General features: G+C 37.4%; 1 protein-coding gene across 1 annotated transcript in view; it reads right to left on the bottom strand.

The window, feature by feature from the left end:
- epas1b (endothelial PAS domain protein 1b) overlaps positions 1-18,754 on the bottom strand; it is a 56,010-nt gene that overhangs the window by 28,321 nt on the left and 8,935 nt on the right. The window contains exon 2 of the mRNA XM_066678649.1: positions 2,474-2,664. Coding sequence (XP_066534746.1) covers positions 2,474-2,664 — 191 coding nt within the window. The remainder of the gene's footprint in view (positions 1-2,473; positions 2,665-18,754) is intronic.

Genomic DNA, 18,754 nt, shown 5'->3' on the forward strand with positions numbered 1-18,754 from the left:
CATTTTTATTATTCCAAGTAATATTTATAAAATGCTTTTATTTATATTTAAGTACATGTACTTATGTAATTATTGACATGTATTTTAAGTATTGAATAATGTTTAAGTATGTTAGTGAGAAAAGTAATCTACTTAATACTCAGTTACATTGTAGTTTTTTTTTATTTTTAATTTTTTTTTCAATTTTATTGGGGTGCTGCTTTGTGCCTGGTTACACTAACCTTAGAGCTTTAACAATTTAATTTTTATATTTTGGCTCCTCTGTGGACAGACACTGGGTGTACAAAGATGTTGTTTAGTGAAGGTATCTTAACCACAATTATACTTAAATATGACTTTATGCTACTCTACTCACATGTATGCATAAAGGCTGTGATTGGACGGCATTGATACAATTCACATTTTAGGTGAAGCAAATACATCCAAACACTTGCAAACATCTCATCAAGTGCCTTTCTTATTACTGGCTTTTATTGCACTGTCTTATTCATTAAACTGCTAGCTCATATTCATAATAAACCAAACAAACCCAGACATGCTTGCAGCAAAGGCTAAAGCAGGCCCAATAACCACTAACCTAATCATTGCTTTGCATAAAACCAGGTCCTTAGTCCTATAATGCATCTGCAACATTAACACAGCCTGACAGCAAAAACAAACAAACAAACAAAAAAAAAAACAATAAAAAACAAAACCTAAGCCATTTCCTCATAACAGTCAGTGAGGGTGAAAAGATAAGAAATCCTGCTCTTATTGTTGTATGTATAATGTTATTTTTAAATTGCAGCAGGACATGTAGGATTTATCTCTCATGTTACTGTGTCACTAGATCAAGGCACTAGTTGGCAGAGTTTCATGATTGTTATGTCCTCAGTGGTATGTCCTCAGTAAAACGTCTCTGCCTTTATTGAAGGAATTCCTTAAAATACATATGCATGCCATTGCTCCCATAAACCAATTCCTCATTCCTCACCACTAATAGTTTCATAGTAGTTATTTAATCAATCAACTTCAATCAATACACCTGTTGTTTTTAAGAAATTCATGTGACATTACATAATGTTATAAGATGTGCACTGCCACGGGTGTGTAATAACATTTCATCCTACAAAGAAAAGTGTACTAAAGTTTGAGTCCCTGCTCATGTACACTCACCATACTATAACAATAAAATACATGTTTTCAGTGTTGAAAATATAATATAAATGGTACTTGAGTAATTATATTGTGTTATTGTATATATGTAATACTTGGAACTAGAGCTGGAAAATATGGACAAAATGTATATCACAATATATGCCTTAATTTCAGTCAATAAGACATAATTTTGATATCAATATGAACAATAAAAAAGCCACAGATAATCTGCCAAGAATTGAAAGCAACATGACATCACCATGAAACAACAACCTTGTGGCTTTGTCAATATTAGTATTTTAAACTAATATTATATCTAAATTAACTTTAAAATTTAGAATTAACTGATGGCAGCACACTGTAATGAACGTCAGTCATTGACAGATGCTGTAAATAATGTAAATTGAAATATTGAAAATGTGCATAAAAATCTTATCATTGTTATTGAACCATTTAATACTGTGATATATATTGATATTGAATTATTGTCCTGCCCTAGTCGGCAGATTTGTAATTTACTAAAGAAGGGAAGTATTTCCATAAAAAAAAAATAAAAAAAAAATACAGTCTTACATTTTCATGAAAAATGTCAAAGTACTTGTTACAAATCTCAAAAGACAGAGCTGTGTTTTATTTCATCTTTCCTGTAGGTTTAATTATTTTTTAATATTTAATCTACCACCAAATGTCTATCATTCTAACCTGAAACAAACCCACATCTATTTTTTTTATATTTATTTGCTTCTTGCACAGAGAAGTATTGGATGCTTCACCACACCAACAACCGCACCACAGACAGATGATGAGCAGCAGCAGATTGTAAGAGTTAATACTGTACAATGTTCATGATGACAATCCATACATTCACTACAGCATAAAACCAATGTCTGCTTTGACTTGGACTATCTTTGGGATGATCTGGAGTTGTATGGGAGTCCAGAACTAATCATACAAAATCAGTACCTGACCTAACTAATGCTCCAGTGTCTGCATTCTCACATCAAATTATCACATCAATTTCCTAGCATCTTCCAATATTCAGTGAAAAAAAGATTTGCAAGAAGAGTACAGGCTGTTACTGCAGCAAAAAGAGAACAAGCTATTATTATTATTATTTCTATTCTTTAGGATGGATAAGCAAGTGTCCACAAACTATTAATTAGCATTCTTAGCACTTTTTACTACCCATCTGTGGCATACATGTAAATTAATATGTGCTTGGGTGTGTTTGTGAGTATATACAATCAATATTAATAAGAATATTATTGATGACACCCAATATAACCACAATAAAATACTTTTTGCATGTTTGTGTTTAAGTGAATGACGTTCTTACTTGAAGTGAGGATTTTGCGTGTGCGGAGGAAGCTGATTGCTAGCCTCATGATGGAGGCTTTGTCCAGGTGGGAGCTAACGCTGTGTGGCAGAGGCAGCTGGTGTGCCAGTTCATAAAACACCTCGGTTTCTTTACTGCGTCTACAGCGAGCAGCATCTCGAGACTTCTCCTTCCGCCGTTCTGAGGTGCTCCTAAACACAGGACATAGAGGAAAGTGAGACCAATACTCATTTACACATGATTACACATAACAAAGAAAGATGCCTATAAATTAACTTCAGATACATGCATGGGCACAGTATAATGATTTTTAAAAGTAATACTTGCATGTCTATAAACCACTTACGTCAATATTTGCAAGGTGATGTCATGAAGATTTTTTGGCATAAGAATCCTTAAAGTGGCAGATATTTGCTCCATTCATAACACAAGCATATAATTAACCCTCAAGTTCAGTGACAATAGATGTGTTATAGGCCATGAAATCCCTGTATAATCATGTAACCTTGTTGAATCATTCAAATAAGTAAGCAGACACCATGTCACACAACATATGACATTTATAATAATTTTAGTAACATGCATTATTCATAGTAAGTAATCATACTGACGTTTTTGACAAGTTACAGATGTAAGATTTAAGGCATCTGTTTTTTTTATATTCACTGGAGATCAAATTGAAATATATATTATATAAATAAACCAATAAACATCTAGAGTTCTAAAGGTGAAGATTACTATCCAGAATGTGCTTTGCCTTTTCTTTTTTTTTCTTTTTTTTTAAGAATTAAGGTGAAGATGACAGTTGGGTATGGAAGACGCCAATTGACGAAACCAAGCCTTAAGGTGTACAACAGTACAGGGTCTTCATTGTTGCATTTTGCCACACACTCTCTGTTGGGAACTACAAGTAGGTCAGTCCAGCACCTGCACATTCTTCTTTTATAGCTGTGCTTTTGTACTGCATAAAGAATATGTTTTTCCATTTTTATGCTGAAATATTTATGAGCATCCCACATAAACGTAAGTTACTTTTCACAAAATCCCATACCATGAGAGACCTTGATTTTTGGAATTGTAGCCAGTTGTTTTTCTTTGAAAACAATTTGTTTGACAAATATTGATTTGTCTGATTGACAGTACACGGTTGCACTGTGCTATGGTCCATCCCAGATGCCCCAGAGCCCAGACAAATCAACAGCACTTATGAACATGGTCAACAAAAGGCTTCCATTGTTGCGCAGTAAGAATTGAACTTCCATTTCTGAATGTGTTGTAGAGTTTGACAAGTGACCAGAAACAACATGAAGTGTGTTGTGCTTGTAATGTCAGAGTAATTTATGAAAATATATCTTTCATTCTGTATATGCATACTCCATGCCTTTCCAACTTTATCATATTAGGTTGTGAAGGAGTTTAAGGCTATAGTGCCATTATTATTATAACAGACATAAGGCAAAGTTTCAGTGAGCCCAAATCTGAACCCATTTCCTTAGTCGCATGCATTTCCTTTCTGCAAGCAGGTCAGTGCCCAGAGTTTGACACTTCTGGTGAACACCAAGATCCCTCCCCTGCATGAATACGCACACGCACACACAAAATCACAGAGATAAGGCAGCACAGACAAAACTGCCTTTCGTATCCTTTCTCGTCAGATATACATTACAAAACACGTGAAGACTCTTTCATATTCACAAATACTGTGTCTTACTCAGGCACCTGAAAGGCTGCTCTTAATCAGACAGTGTTTGTTTATTTGATTTTAGAACATAACGACCTCTTTGAGCATCTGATAGCCAGATGGCAGGATAATCGCTCCTATTTCACATTCAGCTCAGATACTCTCTCAGAGGCAAGCCCAAAAACCAAGCCAGAGGAGAGTGAGCCAGTGTCCTGCAGGTGGTGAACACATACAAACACACACACAGAAGTCCAGATATATACACCAGTAAATTTGGAACCAATACATTTGTCTCAAACATCTATACTGCCATCCAATAGGATTTCATTCCTTGTGAACAAATATGAATTTCAGCTTCAATTGTTGTGGCATTACAGTAAACATGAGTCATTATGACACTGCAGATTTTTTTGTGCTTCAGCAGGAAGTCACCCATTAGGGTCCACCTCAGTATTAGGCTCAATCTGGAACAGAACCAAAGCAAAAGAGGGCCATCCTGATATGTGAATGCTTCCAGCGTGACCTGGGTCAGACGCTTATGGGAATAATCTCTTAGACATCCTGAGTTTAATAAACACAAATAAACACAGCTTCACCACAATTTAGGATGCTTCCGTCCCTCACAGCAAGAAACTAATGATTAGTACAGGAATGCATCGCTTATTACTTACGCCGCTTATTCTCAGCCTTGTCGCAATCACTATTAGTTCTCAAGTCCACTAAAGATATTTTGTGCATGGCAATAAATATTATTATTAGAACACTTACAACAAGAACAATGTAACCTGTATCCAATTTTTATTATTTATTTATTTTTTTGTACAGGCACACTATCTGCCAGGAGTACTGAGCATATTCAGCCAGAGCAGAGCAGTAGTAAGTTTGAAAATACATTTTCATCTATGGTGAACATATTAAAGAGGTTATTAGCTGAGAATACAGATTAAGTTGCCTTGTTTGCCACCCTGAAACACTGGCTGCAAGGCAGGAACACACCTGGATTATGGCACCCATCAACACAGCCCCACCCTCAGTCACTCACACTCACGCCTATAGACAAATCCACACAGCCTATCCACCTAACAACATTTGTTTTTGGACTGAGTAAAGAACCCTAAGCAGATGCATGGAAAACACATAAAACTCACAATGACCCAGGGCAAGGATCACACCCAGGATCTGGGGTTGTGTGGCAGCAACAGTTGCAGCACCACTGTGCCATACATAAAACAATCATTATGTGTGTGTGTGTGTGTGTGTGTGAAAAATATAATGTATACTGATAAGTACAGAAATAAAAATCTTCAGAAAAGTGTTGGTTATACGCAAGCAATGAGGAGAAGGATTGAATTGAAGCGTTGGAGCAACATAAAGAAAAAAAAAATCTCAGTATTTTCCTTAAGGCACAAAGAGGGCATGTGATTTGCCAGGAGCTGTGGTTTGTGGTCAGTTGTTTGGGTGTAATGCATGGCAGGCACTGGGTGATGCCTCTTAATGCCATGTTACTATGGCACGCCACAACATTTTATAACAACCACACACATATACATACACACAAATAAAGTGCATACGCAAAGCCTGGGAGCGAACACACACACACACTCACAAAGAAGTGAAACCAGAGTTTTCACTCTCAGAAGCTACTTAACAAAACAATCACCTGTTGCCAAGAAGCACCCACAGGTTGACCTCCATTTGCACCCATCTTAATGCAAAAACAGCCGCCAAAAACACTTAACTCCTTTTAGCTTAACTCAGAATAAAGGATCGTGTTTGCTTTTAGCAAAGCAGCAGGCCTGTGCGTGTGAACACAGCATGGTTCAGGTTACATATCAAACAACCTGGGAAGAAGTTCACATAAAGCAGTTCATGCAGGATTAATGGCACCCTCGCCTCCAATGAGGAAAGAAAAGAAAATGTGGTGACATCTCTTTTTTTTTTGCCATCCAGAAGCTGACCGCCAGATCATGAGGGGTGGGCGATGAAGTTGGTCCACTGCCAGATCACGAGCATAGCTATTCAATTTAATCCCCACAATAGAGTCCCTGATTGGCCTACATTAACAGAAACAACACTCGCCTTCCTCTTGTCCTATTTACAAGCAAATTAATAGGTGCTGATCTGGTTTCCAAGGTGACAGCCTGTGTCGTCACCATGTGAAAGAGGTGTTCTAAAAGAAGCCCTCACCTCCATTCTCTTTTCTGCCAAAAAGCCTGCAGGAGAAGAAGGAACAGGCCCCACGCAAAGCAAATTGGAGCTCAGTGAAAAAACAACTCATTGAGAAAGAGTAGTAGTAAATTTGTTTTATTTGTCAACAAACTTTAAGGTCAACTTTTTAGCATAACACTATATACACGGTAGTGATTTTTGGTTGTTTTGTTTTGTTTTTTGGTGTAACATGACTAATGCCCCAGTGACAACTCTGGAATTTCTTTGATCCCTTAAGAAAAAGAAAAAAACCCCAAGGTCAGTTGACTCAGCTAGTAATAAACGGCAGAGGCTGAGTTTCCCCTGGAGAACTGAGCATCACTGGGACTTCACCAGATATCCTCTGTAAAATCCTTCAGAAAACATGCTTTCCACAAATAACTTCCTCCGTTTTCGTCTTTTTCCTTTTCCCCTACTATATTAATACATTTTCTTTCCTTATGTTTGGTGGTTGAGTTAATGACAAGAAGCACCATTGTTTGAACTTGAAACCAAACAATCAATATGCATTTTGTTCTGCATCCTTTGCAGGGTCAGAAAGGAGTGTCTGGTTTCTTTTATGTCTGAAAAAAACAAAGGCCACCGTGAAACTGAGAGATATGAAATGAGTTTGTGAATTACAGAATGGAAACTGACTACTCAGTAAATAAAAAACAAAACAACAAAAAAGTAAGTCCTTAGCAGCTTCCAGCCCTTTCTGAAAAACTTAACAGTTCTCTGTAGAGAAACATTTTTAGCAAGCTGGTGTTCCTACTGAAAATGCCCTTATCCTTTTTCCTTTAGGTGGTGAATAACTAACAGCATACACCTTAATTGTTTCCATTGTTTTGGGAAAACATCGTACACATCCTCTCTTCCCTCATGAAAACATCTTTACTATTTGGTTAGGACTGGAAATTCTGTCTTTCCACACTGGATAAGCCCTTACTAGTCTATTCCTTACTGATGCTAACGCCCCTAGCACCTGGTTCTCTCAGTTCTGCCTAGTGAAAAAGAACCTAGCAGCCAGTTCTTCTTATTTCAGTGTCTTTGGTAGCCTGTACTGACTACAGAAAAATCCTTAATGAAAAGTCCTCCTTGATTTTTTTTGAGCAGTGGAAAGGTGCCTTTACTACACCTAACACTCCTTCAGGTCAAGTCTACTCCTTTCTGGGCACTGAAAGAAGCTTGCGGTATTTCTACTTTTGCGTTTGCTGGACAATCTGCCCTATTGTCCAAGTGTAGTCCCAGGGGAGGCAGCAGGATATGAAACAATGGAAGTTCAGCAGCACAAGCGTAGGGAATCAAACCTGTGATGCACTCCCTGAACCCGCTCCTGCAGACGCGGATGTCTACAAGGTCTTTGAAGGCCGTTGACAAGACCACAGTCCAATCAACAAACTAGGAGGAAACTGAACCACTACTTGTGGTACTGCAGTTGTGGTGTCATAGCAGTTGTGGTGTCAGCATGAATGTCTATCACAAACCTGTTACCACAAGCAACCATTCAAACACCAAGTCTGTCCTGACCACTTTAAACCAATATGTCAGGCTGCTAACCATTTCAAAAATAGAACAAGACTCTAAGTAAACAAATCAGTTTTAATAGCTTCTTCGTATATTCAACTTTTTTAATATATGTATTATTTGTGCTGCATGGGCCTTAGAACTAAGTCTTTCAGTTTTTTTTGCAGTGTAGATCTGGTCTCTTTAGAAGTCAAGCAGGAAAGGAGACATTAGTAGAAGCTCAGTAAAGGTCTCAATCACATTTCATTCACCCATAAACAACAGCGGAGAAAACATTTTGCAATAAGACAAGCTCTTTTCTATACTATTTAAAGCAACAATAGAGGTTAAAGAAGGGCCTTATGTCTAGCCATGGGGCCAGTAGTGAGTCAGTAATGTGTAGAATGTGTGATGGGTTAGAATCACTAGAGGCCTCATGATACAATATAATCACAATCTATGAGACGATATGCAATATTTTCAATAAGACATGCTGTTATATACACAAGAGCTAATGCAATGTAACTGGCTGTTAGTGTTCTCATTCTAGCATGTTCAACTTCCATGTTCTAGCATGTTGTAGCAATTAAAACATATATAGGATATTTGTGAATGGACTGCTTTTAAAATAATTGGAACACAGAGATATGAATTTATACACACATAGGGAGTAGCCCATTTCCTTTTTTTAGTTTAACTTGCACCTTTAAAGGATGAATAGTTACATTCTAAGTCAGCACACATACATAATGACCAACAGAAATACTACTATTCATTCCAAAGCCACATGCTCAAGATTAAAAATCTTGCTAATATCTCATTATTTCCAGTCATGCAATGATTGACAGGATTGACCACCAAGAAAGGTGCCATTAAAAACCCAAAGTTCTGTCACTTGACCAACACTTAAAAAAAACGTTACCATAAAGGGTCCTTTGAGCAACTCCATACATGAATTACTCCTGGTTCCCTAAAGAAAACCAGCAAAGAGAGGTGTGTGTGTGTGTGTGTGTGTGTGTGTGTATAAAAGACTTTTCCTAAAACTTTTACATTATGTGCAGGGTGATCAACTAAAACACTTCACCCATTTAATAAAAAGAATATGTCTGTAAAGCTTCTAGTAATTGGTATAGAATTTGTACAATATAGAAGATTAAAGATATTTATATATCATTTGCATGCTGCAGCAGCTGCATGGAAGACTGTACGAGAAGTCGAATAAATGTAATAATAAAAGCTTTGTTAGTGAAATATTAAATTAAATACAAACCATATTTCCAGGAAAATTGGTAAAATGCATTTTTTAAAAATGCAATAAATAAAAGAATCTGATTTGGTAACTCAACTTTTTTTTGTGTGTGTATATATTTACATAATAACATTCAGATGCACAGTGAAAACACTGGAAAGCTTTCCTTTGTATTTTGTAATTACAAATAGCTTCGAGAGAAACAACACAAATTCTGATGATTGTATTTTAGTGTCCCAACATTTCTGTAAATAGGGCTTGTAAAAAGAAAAAAGCATCACTCAATTTCCAAAAATGTTCCCATTGTTTTCTGTAAGGGTCCAAATATGATTCATTCATGGCATTTTACAAACTATGTCCACCACTTAAGAATTAAAAAATGCAAAAGAGAATGTTGTTATTTGATGGGCCCATGAGAAGTCGACACTGTTCATCAACAAATCCACAGAGTCCACTTGGCACAGATTTTACAGATCTAATGCCCTTTCTGACGCAATCCTCCCCTTCTACCAAGGCTTGGGACAGGCACTAGGAAGACATGGATATGGGGAGAACACAACAAACTAATCCCTGGGGGCTGTGCAGCAGCAACATCGGCGTCACACCACCATGCTTATCAAATAGGAGATTCAATAAAAATACTAAATATTTTGTACAAAAACATTTTCCCTCTGCACTTAACCCATTAGTGGCAGTGAAAACACACACACACACACACACACACACACACAATTAACAAACACACACACACAGTGGTGGACAGCTATCCCTTGCAGCTGGGAAGTTGTCGTGAGAGGAGACAGCAATGTCACCCCAAAGTTTTCCTGACATTCTTGGAGTTTGAAGTGCTGTTTCAAGCCTTCTCCAACTAATTAAGCCGTGACTGGTGGCTGTTATACTGCAGAACATATTTTTTTGCTTGTTTTGGAAGGAAAGTTATCAAAATAATTTAAATCTAATATATCTATATCTCTCAGGACTCATATGATTAGTGAGATAATAAGGGATCACCAAAGTGCAATACTTAGTTCACAGCTTGACCAATGATAATGATATTGCTCAAATTCAATTCAGTCCAACAACCTTTACCCTGGGTTCCATTATCAGCAGATGTCTGTTCACAGAGTAGCTTTACTGAATGATATCTTCATAGTCGGAAAAAATTGGTCTCTCTAAAATAGCAAGAAATAAAAAAAAAACTAAAACCTCTTCCAACTTCAGACAATGAATAATACAGCAAATAGTCCAGATGCTGTGTGGAGTTTGGTGTGTTCTCCCTGTGTCTGCGTGGGATTCCTCCGGGTGACTGTCTGTGAGGAGTGTGGTGTGTTCTCCCTGTGTCTGCGTGGGTTTCCTCCGGGTGACTGTCTGTGAGGAGTGTGGTGTGTTCTCCCTGTGTCTGGGTGGGTTTCCTCCAGGTGCTGCAGCCTCCTCCCACAGTCCAAAAACATGCATTGGTAGGTGGACTGGTTATTCAAATGTTTCCATATGTGTGAGTGTTTGACTGACAGGGTGAGTGTGTGATGGCCTTTGATGTACTGACACTCATTAAAAGATGTGTCCCTGCCTTGTGTTCTATGATCCTGGGTAGGCTACAGATCCACTGTGACCATGCTAAGGATAAATCTGTTAAAAAAGATGAATGAATGAATTATCCAGATGACTGGAATGTGTCACAACTCTAGTAGAACTCTGATGATTTTATTCTGACACTGGAAATTTGTCGGCAACTGTGAAATCGCACATGCCAGGCTTATGTTAAGTAGTTTCTATGGATCTGTTCATCCAGAATTGTTTACACAACATGGGTAACATCTGGCATTTTCAAAACACAACAAAAATGATTTTTTCAAACAGTAAAGTACCAATACAAGTTAGAGTTTGAAATATGTGTTTAAATCCATCCACAGTAAGTCAGATTTCTCTGGGGTATTATTCCTAAATTTGAAATTTGAAGCTAAAGTTGAGCTTGCTTGTTCTCACCACTCCAATTTTTCATGCTTTCACCTTATTTTGGGGATCTAGAGCGCCTACCAAAACCCACAAACTGTGTAATAAAACAACCCAGTCATTTCTTTTATCATCTGCCTAAGTCTGAAAACAGGATAAAATGAGTCATTGTTATGTGCTGCATTATATGTAGATACCAGGCACATCAGAGTTGTTCCATCCTCCTCAACAGAGCCTCTCCAATGACAGCTCTAGACCCATATTCATGTGAGAGTGCAAAGAGGAGATTAAACAGTGCAAAACAAATGCAACACAAGCATAGAAATATGTGTACTTATTAAACTTGGTAAGAATGAGAACACAAAAAAGACAACCAAGCAGAAATGACTAACAGCCTGAGTTTATGCTTCTCGCTTCTCACTCCTGGGTGCCTCGTGCTTGCAGCAAACAGAGGCTCATTCAAAATAGGAGTTTATACCGGTCATTTTGAACAGGGATGTTTAGACAGGGGGAGAATGGTGTTGTGTTAATTTATCCTTGTGGTGTTTTGACCAAAGCATGTCACAGAGGTTTTATTAAGACCCAAGAGAACTGACCCCTTTAAACAAACAAACAAACAAAAAACAGGCTTTATTAAAGCTACACTACTATTAAAGCCACAAACCCACAACTGCTCCCCAGGTGCCGGCGATGGCTGCCCGCTGCTCTGGGTGTGTGTTCACAGCCTTTAGTGCACTAGTGTGTGTGTGTGTGTGTGTGTGTGTGTTTACTACCACAGATGGGTTAAATGTGGAAGACACATTTCGTTGTAGGTTGTACAATGACAAATAATTGCACATTTAAAATGTGCACACTGCACACACTGAAAGTGCAGCACGATCATAATTACACTCATCATTACACTTTTGTTTCAGAGAACAGAGAACACATGAGCACCCCCTAACGGTCAGTGGCAAGACATGTGCTACTGCATCCAAACTATCACTGGAACACATCAGTTGTCTCTGTAACAGAGCACAAGATGTCAAAAAGATGAAACTGGGAGCCTTTTTCTATAGAGCAATTGTTCAACCTTATTGCTATCACCTCATAATCCATCATTCAAACACTGAGAGGCGCAACCATACAAAATTATCTCATGTGAACTTTTATAGAGCTGTGTTACAGTTTACACGTGTTATAATCTTGTCCGTGCTACACGTTTGCCATGCTGATTGTTAAATTGTAACCTGAGCGTAACTAAGTGTCTGTCAGGTCAGGCGCAGTGACATGACACTATTATCTTCAGTTACATAGTCATCAAGCACAAGTCCTTCTGGCCCATTTTTAGACTCTTAGGTTTAAGTTCACTGCCAGTAGAGCCATTTGTAGGAATTCAAGTTATTTAGCAAGCGAGCGAAAGATATCAACATGTCATGGCGAAATGCGAGCTATGTTACTTTGGCGAATGAGATACGGGTCTTTAGATGGCATGTCATTTACGCTGAAGATGGAAAACCCCTAAAATATGCACGCCACTATGTGCTTCAATAACGTTAGCTGACCTCTAACCTGGTGAATGAGTTTGAACACCGTTTAACAGGTGGAGAGAACAGGTGGCTCAGCAGCTTTGCATGCATGGGACCAGTGGAATACATTTGCATGTACGAGCAAGAACTGAAAATATTGACAAACACAAACTGACTAAGCAGTCCTGGCATATTCAAGCACACAGAAACAGGAACACAGCCTCATGACTGTGTAGGGGGTCATTTTCTCTGCATGAAGCCGACTAAATTAAACCCTCGTGTCCCCTCGGCCATGGTAGTCCCATGCTGGCTGGAGTGCTCCTGGAACTCTTAGCTGACCTTCAGCATGCACAACATCAGCAGACTGCCTCTGACCACACTGTGATTTTAGCAGCTGAAGTTCTAAACTAAAATACAGATCACTAGCAACTGACTTTAAATTAAAATAAAACTACTATATTTTAAGATATTTAGAATATTATTTTTGAGACATTCTTTCAGTTCTTATAAAATATCTGCAGTTATTTCCACACTTCCAAAGGTTTCAGGTTTCATATCACAGTCCAAGTCATCTACAGTACATTAAAGTCCTATTCTGAGAACACTAGCAATTGTTTTTTTTTCTTGTAACTATTTTGTCTCTATTCTATTCTCAGTAATGGCTCTTTCTTTTTTTCTCTCTCTGATTTGAATCTTGTGAAGGCTTTCACTTTGAATTGAGTGAAAGCCTGATATTCTCCTGCCCCTCAAGATGAAAGTAAATCTTCCTTCTGTTAATGGATTATCTTACATTTCATCTCCTCAGAAATTATTCTTTAGCTGTAATGGAAGAATTTATTGAAATTAAAATATAAAGTTGCCTCTCACTTGCATAGTACATTGATGTATATTTTACGGGGTATATTAACTGAGGTGATTAATGAGTGAAAATGTATTGTACACATATAATTTGTATGGATGTATGTATTAAGTAATTTTCAGACCTCCTGCATTGTATAAAGTTTGTGAATGTTTCTTAATTTTGAAATTAACATACGCCTAACAAAGGTTCTCCTGTATAACTACAATGGGTGTATTAAAGAAAAGACTTGTAAAAACAACTTAAAAAAAAAAAAAAAAAGAATACTCTTCCACTTGCCAAGCGATGATGTAAACAGTCGGATTACCTTCGGTATCAAGGCTATCATCAGAGAATTATTTACCCCATTTAGGCTGTTTCAACTGACACTCCTTTCAATAGCCTACTGTCAGAGGAGAAAAAAAGAACACTAGGGCAACTTTAGACTTGTTCAGTAATCCTTCATGGTCAACATCACTAATACACATCAGCACTTCTCTCACTAGCATTAAGTGTGTCATGAAACCTTCACCTGAACCATGTCTTATGAAACCAAACCAGACCTGGGAACACAGTATTTTCAGCCCCATGCAATTTACTAATGGCGCAGAACCAGAGAAAAGGTTGCTTTCGAATGGCCCATACAGAATGCCTACTGCACATACCATTCCATACTTTCCAGGAGCAATTATTATGATTTCTGTCCACTATTCACTACTTACAATGAAAGCAATGGAAAAAAGCACTGCAGATGAAAACTCATTAATAATCCTTAGTAACAGTGTTTTTTTTTTCAGTGTGGATTTGTAACATGAACTGTGGTGGTCTGCTCATGTAAGTGCATGTGAGAATATCTAAACATACTGCACAGACATTCAAGGCCACATCCATGTCACAGAAACATATTCCAAACCATTACAAAAGACACAAATGGAGAAAGACACAAAATGGAGAAATTCCGATGGTAAATCTAAAACATGACACTTACTGGCACTATTTACACAGGTACTATAGTTATATGGATAAAACTGGTGCATATCCCACTCAGCATTGTACAAATAATGCCCCAAAAACTTGGGAAATAAATAAAAAGAAATAGTTGCTCTCCTATTAAAAACATGTATCTTCATTTTTGATTATTTTTAATTCACTATTTCAGTTGAACACAGCAGTTGTTTTAACACACCGTGTTAAAATTCAATGATGAATCGATAAATGGAAATGCTCCAAAATTACTTGGAATTTAATCTTTTCCAAATAGGTTTTTTTGCTTCCTGTAACTGTTTTGGGAGATGAATGACTTTCATTGGAAATACAGGGATTAAATCATTTCAACCAAAGGATTCCCACTCCTTTCCTTCCAAAGCCACTCCTCTAAAACACAGAAACACCACACTTCACCTTCATCATCATCATCATCATCTACCAACCTCATGTTTCATTCATTCATTAATTCAGTGATTATTTTGCGGATAATCTGGTAGTGTGAGAGTGACAATGAGTCCATCTTAAACCTTGAAATTAAGCTCATGAGTTAACTGGGACTCAAATATTTTCAAACATGTTTGATTTTTATGATTGAAAACATGAGCGACTCCTCCAGTGTAAGACAAACTGTGAAACAATTATTGAGTGAGAGTGTGTCAGCCAATAGCAAGCTTGTTAATAATAGCATGGGTATATACTCTTTTGTTTAATATTATAGTCCAGCAGACAAGCGCAATATGTGCTGCCATTATGGAAAATGGTACATACTTCCAGATCTTGGTGCAAAATTTATAAAGAATCTCTGTATATCCAAAAATGTAACAAAAACTGTTTTTATGAATGTTAATCTATAAGCAACCATCTCAGGAGGAGTAACCTGAGGTTGTGGACAAGATATTACTGCTTCTCTCTGGGTCAAATTACAGGCCTGCAACCATGAAGACTTTCCTTCTTCTGAGTGAATATTGCAAATAAAAACAAAAACAAAAACAGAGAAATAAAAGAACCAATAGAAATGGACAGATTCTCAATTAACAGAACAGGCGCTGTTTAGACAAAAAGAGTAAGGTGATGTATTGTTTGTTCCTTGTGGTATTTTGACCAAAATAAATCTGACATTTTATTAAGATCCCAAAGAAGATGCGTGTTAACTTGTGAAAAAAGAGGTCAAATATATCGCCTTTAAGGACTGTGTAGCACATGATTAAAACTGTTAATTATTGTGAGAAACTTTAAAAAGTCTTTGCATTTTAATGAAAAAAAAAAGGATAGGGACAAAACATTGGCCATAATTACTTATAGATATATAGATATTATGCATATTTCATGCAGTAAAAACTTCAGGGGTTGCTTCAGTTGGTCAGGTCTAGGCTTAGTACCGTTATTTGGCCATAATATGAAGTCAGCTGAGGACCTGAATGACCTGGTTATCTGATCAATATGGTGTCTGAGTGGTCCTGGGAATATGAAGAATCATTTTCACACATGAATTTCCCACCACAGGGTCCTGACCTGTATTAAAAGTCTTTGGGATGTGCTGGAGAACACTTCATATTGTGGTTCAACACTTGTCATCAACACAAGATCTTGGCTAAAAATATATGCTCTGTGCCAAAATAAATGTTATGACATTGCATCATGTTTTCGAAACAATTTCATGGTAAATTTGTACCGTGATCAAAGCTGAAGACGGGGGAACAAAATACTAATATGTGCATTTTTTCCCCCGTATTTATTTGACATAATTCCATACGTCTTACAAAGAGGATGCCTTTAAGTTTTTCTCCAATGTATTTGTGGCTATTTCACTCCCTCTTTTCAGGGTTCCCTGTCACAGCAATGCTTCCTCTGAGACACATAAAGCCAAAAATCACTGTTTTATTAAAACTGCTACTAGCAGAGCATAATCTGACAGTTCAACACACTTGGAGGAGAGTACCAATTGCCTACTAATACATTTTTTCTTTATCAGAATAACTAGTATTGTTCTGAGATGATAGGGAGAAAGTGAGTGGGAGGGCCACCCAACTCAATTAGACAAGTGAGGCTAATAATTCTCTCCAGGACTGCAGGCTACAAACTGCTGTAGCATCACTGAGCATCTAACCTCTAATCCCCCAACAACAGGATTAACATTTAGATGGCTACACCACCCAGGAACACAGTATATGATTCAACAGAAAAACATTATCAATAGAGAACTGCATATATTGCCTTACGTAATGTTCTGGGACATTTTATCCAGAGTCATGGACAGATAAAAGATTCTCTGCTTTTGAAAAAAGGTGATAAAAGCAAACATGTTACACAAATGTTGATGTTTGTATGGCCAAAAGGACAATCCGCTGAGTAAGGTAAAGAGTTATGTCAGAACAACAAAGGAGCAATACCAGAAACACAGGTTCAACTACAAACGTACAGATCCATATCTTGAGGTGTTGGTCATTGCTGCTTTGCTGTTACTGAAAAAAACACTAAAACCTTCACATAAGTAAAATACAGCTCTTAATTGGTAGATTCTAATCAGAAATAATCGATACAGTCCAGCACAGGTTGCAGACATATTTGGGCCTAATCTCTGCCACAGCTCCGTAACAGCATTGGCAAGTGTCAAGAGTCTGATTTGAGTTACTGCTTGTGTCATGTGCCAAATTTAAATTTTGCCCAGATTTGTTCCACAACTCATTTGACATTTGGCACATATAAGTTTGGACCTGTGGCTGAGTTGAGGCAGCCAGACTCACCCTGAGGCAGCACCTTTCAAGGCCAAAGGGCCATATGAGTGCTGCAAATGTGGGCCACCTTTGGGTCGAACATTCACTGCTATCTGGGATATGGTCCAGACTCATTTTGGACTTTTTCAACATGTATGTAAATGGGAACACATGTCAAAAACCACAGTTTCAGGTTCAATGAGCATGAAACAGCTATAGATGAATGAGTCTGCTTTACACTAAAGGATTCTCTCATGTCCAAAGCATGGAATACCCTCCATATTGCAATGATTTGTCAGCTAAGAAAATCTACCTTAATCAAGGCCACAAAAGTTACAAGTGAGAGTTTTGGGCTGACAGGACCTCTATTTCCTTCCATTTCTAATGGAGATCTGAAATGGGGCCCAGCCGATATTGAAATTTGGACACTGATACCAATGTTAAGTAACTAATTAAAAAAGAGGGCAAACAAAAACTGAACCAAAGAGCACACACAGTGCTTAAAACTATTTTTTTTTAGTTGATTTAGAAGATAAAGATTAAGTCACTGGCATTATATGTACATGCGATCTTCATTTTATGATGATTGAGCTAAAAGAAACATACAAAAAAGTCTCCTTGTAGCTTGTTAAATGTTCTACTTTATTACAGAAACATTTTATGTTCAAGGCATTTGCAGAAGTTGCTAATATTCAAATAAGTTGTGTAGGAAGAATGATTGTCGCTTATTTTAATTTAAATATGTTGTTCTTCCTTAAAAAGTGCAGTAGTTTCATTCTGACACCTAACGATGAACCCTTTAAGGTGGAATGGAAATTCAGAATAAGAAGCTGGAGAATGGAAGGTTCCAGCCTTGTGAAGAATGAATCTTTCAGAGTTTTCCATAACAGACTTATTTTCTGAACACTATGTTGCACCATGCTCTGCAGCTGAAGGAGAGTATGCGAATGAGTTAAAGGTCACTTAAGCAGCAATGTCTAAAAGTCTACAAATCCCATCTACTGCAACAACAACAAAAAAATGTTCTACAGTTCTATATCTGTTCCATATATATTTAGATGAAATTATAAATAAATATATCCAGGCAAAACACAAACACCACAAATGTTGACAGTGTGAATATCTCCTTCTTACCTTATTCAGACATAGACAAGGTCACGTTAGTTCTTAGCACCTTCCTAAGGGAGCTTTTGTTCGAAAGACCATTGCATTTAAATTTAATATTTTCTTAAGCTGCTTTCACAACTTTCAACTGTGTGATGAATCTCATCATTTTCACTGGGATGCACAACAAGGAGCTGGATCCACTTTTACATCCAAGCAGCGAGCACAACACATGCCATGTTAAAAGCAGCTTACCCCAAAATGGAGGGTCAGCACACTGTATACCACTTTCATTACGACGCCACGTGTATACAGCATTAAAATGAACAACACATTGATATATCAGTCAGGTCTTTATTTGAACCCACAGCTTTATGTTTAGCCTATAGCTATGTAACATCATTCATAACTACATTTTACAAATTAACATGATCTCTGCTGTTACAATATTCTACTCTACTCTAAAAGGGTCATTTATGTCTGGGACACAGAGGACACACCACATTCTCAAATGCATGGTTTTGTCCCCATTACAGTTTATAAAAACTTAAACTCGC

Source organism: Hoplias malabaricus, chromosome 8, assembly GCF_029633855.1.
Source record: "Hoplias malabaricus isolate fHopMal1 chromosome 8, fHopMal1.hap1, whole genome shotgun sequence".
NCBI lineage: Eukaryota > Metazoa > Chordata > Actinopteri > Characiformes > Erythrinidae > Hoplias > Hoplias malabaricus.